This window comes from Homarus americanus, unplaced genomic scaffold, assembly GCF_018991925.1.
Source record: "Homarus americanus isolate GMGI-L3 unplaced genomic scaffold, GMGI_Hamer_2.0 scaffold41820, whole genome shotgun sequence".
NCBI lineage: Eukaryota > Metazoa > Arthropoda > Malacostraca > Decapoda > Nephropidae > Homarus > Homarus americanus.
In genome coordinates, this window is record NW_024750065.1 from 17,453 (window position 1) to 26,087 (window position 8,635).

Genomic DNA, 8,635 nt, shown 5'->3' on the forward strand with positions numbered 1-8,635 from the left:
GGTGGTTATAGACACTATAGTGTGTCATGGTGGTTATAGTGACACTATAGTGTGTCATGGTGGTTATAGTGACATTATAGTGCCATGGTGGGTATAGTGACACTATAGTGTATCATGGTGATTAGTGACACTGTAGTGTGTCGTGGTGGTTATAGACACTATAGTGTGTCATGGTGGTTATAGTAACACTATAGTGTGTCGTGGTGGTTATAGTGACACTATAGTGTGTCATGGTGTCTATAGTGACACTATAATGTATCATGGTGATTAGTGACACTATAGTGTGTCGTGGTGGTTATAGACACTATAGTGTGTCATGGTGGTTATAGTGACACTATAGTGTGTCATGGTGGTTATAGTGACATTATAGTGCCATGGTGGGTATAGTGACACTATAGTGTATCATGGTGATTAGTGACACTATAGTGTGTCGTGGTGGTTATAGACACTATAGTGTGTCATGGTGGTTATAGTGACACTATAGTGCCATGGTGGTTATAGTGACACTATTGTGTATCATGGTGATTAGTGACACTATAGTGTGTCGTGGTGGATATAGACACTATAGTGTGTCATGGTGGTTATAGTGACACTATAGTGTGTCATGGTGGTTATAGTGACACTATAGTGTGTCATGGCGGTTATAGCGACACTATAGTGTGTCATGGTGGTTATAGTGACACTATAGTGTGTCGTGGTGGTTATAGTGACACCATAGTGTGTCATGGTGGTTATAGTGACACTATAGTGTATCATGGTGGTTATAGTGACACTGTGGTGTGTCGTGGTGGTTATAGACACTATAGTGTGTCATGGTGGTTATAGTGACACTATAGTGTGTCATGGTGGTTATAGTGACACAATAGTGTGTCGTGGTGGTTATAGTGACACTATAGTGTATCATGGTGGTTATAGTGACACTGTGGTGTGTCGTGGTGGTTATAGACACTATAGTGTGTCATGGTGTTTATAGTGACACTATAGTGTGTCATGGTGGTTATAGACACTATAGTGTGTCATGGTGGTTATAGTGACACTATAGTGTGTCATGGTGGTTATAGTGACACTATAGTGTGTCATGGTGGTTAGGTTAGGTTAGGTTAGGTCAGGTCAGGTCAGGTTAGGTCAGGTCAGGTCAGGTCAGGTTAGGTTAGGAAGGGTTGGGTGATTTTCTGTTTTTTTTACACAGAAAAGGGGGTAGGTTAAGTTATGTGACACAGGGATGGTGGTGAGATGATGGTGACATGATGGTGACACAGGGGTGATGGTGACAAGTGATGGTGACACAAGTGATGGTAACATAAGTGATGGTGACATGATGGTGATGGTGACATAAGTGATAGTGACATGATGGTGATGGTGACATATGTGATGGTGACATGATGGTGATGGTGACATAAGTGATGGTGACATAAGTGATGGTAACATAAGTGATGGTGACATGATGGTGATGGTGACATAAGTGATGGTGACATGATGATGATGGTGACATAAGTGATGGTGACTTTAGTGATGGTGACATGATGGTGATGGTACAGTGAACTAGATGGTCAACACAACACCACAGTCAACCACAGTCACCTCACTGATGTTACTGTGGTTGACTGCTGCCTTCACCACCTCCAGCCCGCTCTCCACCTTACCAAACATCAGAGGGTAACAACCAGGGTAACAAATAGAGTGGTCCCTGGTGGAGATGATGAACTGTGCACCCTGGGCATCACCACCATAACACCACCCCACACACCCCGCACTCCCTGATATGCGGTAAACACACCGGAGGTCAGGCAGTAGTGAGGCTCCTCCCCTCCCATCATTATACTGGTAGTCTCCACCCTTCACACGCTCCCACTCTCTACCCTTGTAACACACCTCCAGTAAGTTTGTGTTGGCGTAGGTGTGGCCCCGCTGGCCCGTACACAACAACGTAAATTGTCTGCCGCGCGGAGTGTCGGGGCTAAGCCGGATGTGGACCCGGCCTCTTGTTGACCCGGCCCAGCCCAGGTCAAGAAATACCAGGGTGGAGGAACAGTCCAGGGCGCCCACAACGTCGGTGAACTGCACACACAAAAATAATGATCTAATAAATGTAAAATTGAACATATTAACATCAAGTTATTTAAATGAATCATGAGTTCATTATTATTGTCATATAATAAAATTGGTAATAATTAGAGAGTGTGAAATAAAGTAACCTGGATGGTGTGGGCGCGGAGGGGCGCGGGCTGGCTCTGGAGTGTGTGTAGGTACAGCCGCCCATCCTGTGTAGTTATCCTGGAGGAGCGGAGGCCGTGTTGGTCTTGGTGGACAGCATACACCAGGCCAGCCTCCACCTGCCTCTTGACACCCTCAGTCATCCTGCCCAGATCATCAACCTGTGGACAGTACCACGGCCATTATCCTTACCGAGTAATAATTACTGGTTCAACAACAACAACAACAACGATAATAATAATATAATGATAATGATAATGATAATGATAATGATAATGATAATGATAATGATAATAATAATGATAATGATAATGATAATGATAATGATAATGATAATGATAATGATAATGATAATGATATGTAATAATAATAATAATAATAATAATAATAATAATAATAATAATAATAATAATAATAATAATAATAATAATAATAATAATATATAATAATAATAATAATAATAATAATAATAATAATATGTAATAATAATAATAATAATAATAATAATAATAATAATAATATGTAATATAATAATTATAATGATGATAATATATGTAATAATAATAATATTAATAATATATATAATAATAATGTAAAATAATAATAATAATAATATGTAACAATAATAATAATAGTAATATTAATAATAATAATATGTGATAATAATAATAAATATATATATAATATAATAACAAAATAATAATAATATATGTATAACAAAATAATAATATATATATATATATAATAATAATAATAATAAAATAATAATAATTATAATAATAATAATAATAATATGTATAATAATAATAATAATAATATGTGTAATAGCAAAATAATAATAATTATAATAATAATAATAATAATAATGTAATAATAATATGTAATACTAATAATATGTAGTGATAATGTAAAAATAATAATAATAATAATAACAAAATAATAATAATTTATAATAATAATATATGTAATATGTATAATAATAATAATAATAATAAAATAACATAAAAATAATATGTAATAATAATAATAATACTGTAATAGTAATGTAACAATAATAACAACAACAATAATAATAAAAAATAATAATAATAATAAAATAAATAATAATAATAATAATGAAGGCACGACCAAGGAGCCATTTGTTGGTTTAAGAAGGCACGACCAAGGAGCCATTTGTTTGTTTATAATGGCACGACCAAGGAGCCATGTGTTGATTTATAAAGGCACAACCAAGGAGCCATTTGTTGGTTTAGGAAGGCACGACCAAGGAGCCATGTGTTGGTTTATGAAGGCACGACCAAGGAGCCATGTGTTGGTTTATGAAGGCACAACCCAGAAGCCATTTGTTGGTTTATAAAGGTACGACCAAGGAGCCATTTGTTGGTTTATGAAGGCAAGACCGAGGAGCCATTTGTTGGTTTATGAAGGCACAACCAAGGAGCCATTTGTTAGTTTAGAAAGGCACGACCAAGGAGCCATTTGTTGGTTTATAAAGGCACGACCAAGGAGCCATTTACTGGTTTATGAAGGCACGAGCAAGGAGCCATTTGTTGGTTTATGAAGTCACAACCAAGGAGCAAATTGTTGGTTTATAAAGGCACGACCAAGGAGCCATTTGTTGGTTTATTAACGCACGACCAAGGAGCCATTTGTTGATTTATAAAGGCACGACCAAGGAGCCATTTGTTGGTTTATGAAGTCATGACCAAGGAGCCATGTGTTGATTATGAAGAGCTGACCAAGGAGCCATTTGTTGGTTTATGAATGCACGACCAAGGGCTATTTGTTGGTTTATGAATGCACGACAAGAACCATTTATTTGGTTTATGAAGGCACGACCAAGGAGCCATTTGTTGGTTATGAAGGAACGACCAAGGACCCATTTGTTGGTTATAAAGGCACGAATTCGCTTATTTCATTTGTTAGGAGACCGAGCCATTTGTTGGTTTATGAAAGGCGACCAAGGAGCCATTTGTTAGTTTTGAAGGAATGACCAAGGAGCCATTTGTTGGTCTATGAATGCACGACCATGGAGCCATTTGATGGTTAATGAAGGCACGACCAAGGGGCCATTTGTTTTTATAATGGCACGACCAAGGAGCCATTTGTTGATTTATAACTGCACGACCGAGGAGCCATTTGTTGATTTATAAAGGCACGACCAAGGAGCCATTTGTTGGTTTATGAAAGCGCGCCCATGAGAGCCATTTGTTGGTGTATGAAGGCAACCAAGGAGCTATTTGTTGGTTATGAAGGCACGACAAAGGAGCCATTTGTTGGTTTATAATGGCACGACCGAGATTTGGCTTGTTGGTTTGTGAAAAATCCATGGAGCCATTTGTTGGTTTATGAAGGCATGAGCATAACCATGTAGGATTATTAAGGCACGACCAAGGAGTCATTTGTTGGTTTATGGAAACAACCAAAGAGCCATTTGTTGGTTTATGAATGCACGACCAAGGAGCCATTTGTTGGTTTATGAAGGAACGACGAAAGAGCCATTTGTTGTTTTATGAAAGCGCGTCCAAGGAGCCATTTGTTGGTTTATGAGCGCATGACCAAGGAGCCATGTGTTGATTAAGGTGCAGAGCAAGGCGAGCCATTTATTGGTTTATGAATGCAATGGACCATGAGCCATTTGTTGGTTTAAGGAACGACCAAAGAGCCATTTGTAACTTTATGTAGAATGACCAAGGAGCCATTTGTTGGTTTATGAAGGAACCACTGAGGAGCCAGCGTATTGATGGCGAATGCACGCACTGGGCGGTTTGGCTTGTTGTTGGCGAAGGAACGACCAAAGAGCCATTTGTAACTTTATGTAGGAATGACCTGGGAGCCATTTGTTGGTTATGGGCGTCGACCAAGGAGCTTTGTTGGCTTGTTAGTTGCGAAGGAATGACCAAGGAGCTATTTGTTGGTTGGGAAGGCACGAACAAGGAGCCATTTGATGGTTAATGAAGGGACGAACATGGATTTTGTTAGTTTAGGAGGCGCAAGATAAAGGGTGAGCCATTTGTTGGTTTAAGAATGTACGAATAAGGAGCCTTTTGTAGTTTAGAAGGTACGACTAAGGAGCCATTGTTGGTTTGTGAAGGCAATGACCAAGGAGCCATTTGTTGGTTTGCGGTGAATGACCAAAGCCATTTGTTGGTTTATGAATGCACGCACTAAGGAGCCATTAGTTAGTTTGGCGCAGTCACGCACTGGTTTATGTTGATTTATAAGGCACGACCAAGGAGCCATTTGTTGGTTTATGGAGGCAATGACCAAGGAGCCATTTGATGGTTTATGAAGGCACGATCAGGAGCCATTTGTTGGATTATAAAGGCACGACCAAGGAGCCATTTGTTGGTTTGTGAAGGCACGACCATGAGCCATTTGTTGGTTATGAAGGCACTTACCAAGGAGCCATTTGTTGGTTTATAGTAACGACCGAGGAGCCATTTTTGTTGGTTTATAAAGGCACGACCATGGCCATTTGTTGGTTTGGCACGCAAAGGAGGCCATTTGTTGGTTGGTGAAGGCACAACCAGTATTCATTTGTTGGTTTATGATGGCAATGACTGAGGCATTATTTGTTGGTTTATAAAGGCAACGACTGAGGAGCCATTTGTTGGTTTATAAAGGCACGACTAAGGAGCGTATTTGTTGGTTTATGAAGGCGCGCCCAAGGAGCCATTTGTTGGTTTGTGAAGGCAATAAAAGGAACGACCAAGGAGCCATTTGTTAGTTTATGAAGGAACGACAAGGAACCATTTGTTGGTTTATGAATGCACGACCAAAGGAGCATTTGTTAGTTTATGAAGGCACGACCAAGGAGGCCATTTGTTGATTTATAAAGGGCACGACCAAAGGAACCTTTTGTTGGTTTATGAAGGCGACCAAGGAGCCATTTGTTGGTTTATGGAAGAATGACCAAGGAACCATTTGTTAGTTTTATGAAAGGCGCATGACAAGATGCCATTGTATAGGGTTATGAAGGCACGACCATGGAGCCATTTGTTGGTTTATGAAGGCACGACCAAGCAGCCACTTGTTGATTTATGGAAAGGCTGGCAAGGCCATTTGTTGGTTTGAAGGGCACGACCAAGGAGCCATGTGTTGGTTTATGAAGGCACGAAAAGGAGCCATTTGTTCGTTTATAAGGTGACCAAGCCATTTGTTGGTTTTATGAATGCAAGACCGAGGAGCCATTTGTTGTTGGTTTATGAAGGCACAACCAAAGGGAGCCATTTGTTGGTTTATAAAGGCACGACCAAGGAGCCATTTGTTGGCTTATAAGGCACGACCAAAGGGCCATTTACTGGTTTATATGAAGGCGACCAAAGACCATTTGTTGGTTTGTGAAGGCACAACCAGAAGCCATTTGTTAGTTTATGAATGCACGACCAGGGCGCCATTTGTTGGTTTATGGTGACAAAGACCACTTGTTGATTATGAAGGCACGACCAAGAAGCCATTTGTTGGTTTATGAATGCACGACCAGGGCGCCATTTGTTGGTTTATGAAGTCATGACCAAGGAGCCACTTGTTGATTATGAAGGCACGACCAAGAAGCCATTTGTTGGTTTATGAATGCACGACCAGAGCCATTTGTTGGTTTATGAAGGAATGACCAAGGAGCCATTTGTTGGTTTTGTGAAGGCACAACCAAAGGAGCCATTTGTTGGTTTATGAAGGAACGACCAAAGAAGCCATTTGTTGGTTTATGAATGCACGACCAGGGCGCCATTTGTTGGTTTATGAAGGAATAAGGAGCCATTTATTTGGTTTATGAAGGAAGACAAGGCCATTTGTTGGTTTATGAATGCATGACAGAAAACAGCCATTTGTTAGTTTATGAAGGCACGACCAATGAGTACATTGTTGGTTTCTGGATACTGAACAAGGCTAACTGTTTGTTTATGAAGGCACGACCAAGGCCATTTGTTGGTTTATGAAGGCTTTGACCAGGGCGCCATTGTTGGTTTATGAAGGAATGACCAAGGAGACATTGTTGGTTTATGAATGCATGACCAAGGAGCCATTGTTGGTTTATGAAGGCACGACCAAAGAGGAGCCATTTGTTGGTTTTATGAAGGCACGACCAAGGAGCCATTTGTTGGTTTATGAAGGCACGACAAAGAGACCATTTGTTGGTTTATGAAGGCACGACCAAGGAGCCATTTGTTGGTTTATGAAGGCACGACCAAGGAGCCATGTGTTAGTTATGAAAGCACGGCTAAGAGCCATTTGTTTGGTTATGAAAGGCACGACCAAGGAGCCATTTGTTGGTTTGAAGGCACGATAAGAATTTATTGGTTTATGAAGGCACGACCAGGGCCATGTGTTGGTTATGAAGAGCGGCCAAGGAGCCATTTGTTGGTTATGAAGGCACGACCAATGAGCCATTTGTTGGTTTATAATGGCACGACCGAGGCCATTTGTTGGTTTATAAAGGCACGACCAAAGGAGCCATTTGTTGGTTTATGAAGGCACGACCAAGGAGCCATTTGTTGAACATGAAGGCACGACCAAGGAGCCATTTGTTGGTTTATGAAGGCACGACCGAGGAGCCATTTGTTGGTTTATGAAGGCACGACCAAGGAGGCCATTTGGTGGTTTATGAAGGCGACCAAAGACCATGTGTTGGTTATGAAAGCACGGCCTAAAGGAGCCATTTGTTGGTTTATGAAGGCACGACCAAGGAGCCATTTGTTGGTTTATGAAGGCACGACCAAGGAGCCATTGTGGTTTATGAAGGCACGACCAAGAATATGTGTTGGTTATGAAGGCACGGCCAAGGCCATTGTTAGTAATGAAGGCACGTGCAATAGGCCATTTGTTGGTTTATAATGGCGACCGAGGCCATTTGTTGGTTTATAAAGGCACGACCAAAGGAGCCATTTATTTGTTGGGTTATGAAGGCTGTTCAAGGCCATTTGTTGGTTATGAAGGCGCACAACCAAGGAGCCATTTGTTGGTTTATAATGGCACGACCGACGAGCCATTTGTTGGTTTATGAAGGCCTGACAAAGGCCATTTGTTGGTTTATGAAGGCCGCAGCCAAAGGCCATTGTTGGTTATGAAAGGCATGGCCAAAGGCCATTTGTTGGTTTATGAAGGCACGACCAAGGAGCCATTTGTTGGTTATGAAGGCGACCAAGAGCCATTTGTTGTTTTATATTGGCACGACCGAGGCCATTTAATTGGTTTATAATGGCACGACCGAGCCATTTGTTGATTTATAAGGCACGACCAAAGGAGCCATTTGTTGGTTTATGAAAGCGCATCAAAGGCCATTTGGTTTGGAAGGAACGACCAAAAGAGCCATTGTTAGTTTATGAAGGAATTACCAAGGAGCCATTTATTGGTTATGAAGGCACGACCAAGGAGCCATTTGTTGGTTTATGAAGGGAAGACCAAGGGATGCCATTTGTAG

At 40.7% G+C, this 8,635-nt stretch overlaps 1 protein-coding gene across 1 annotated transcript; it reads right to left on the bottom strand.

Moving 5' to 3' along the window:
* Positions 1-1,777: 1,777 nt before the first annotated feature.
* Positions 1,778-2,369, bottom strand: LOC121853995 (the record flags this gene model as incomplete). Its single annotated transcript, XM_042348383.1, has 2 exons — positions 2,196-2,369; positions 1,778-2,058 (listed from the first exon to the last, which is right to left on the bottom strand). Coding segments are annotated over exons 1-2 (443 nt in total), but the record flags the coding sequence as incomplete, so codon positions are not given.
* Positions 2,370-8,635: the final 6,266 nt, after the last annotated feature.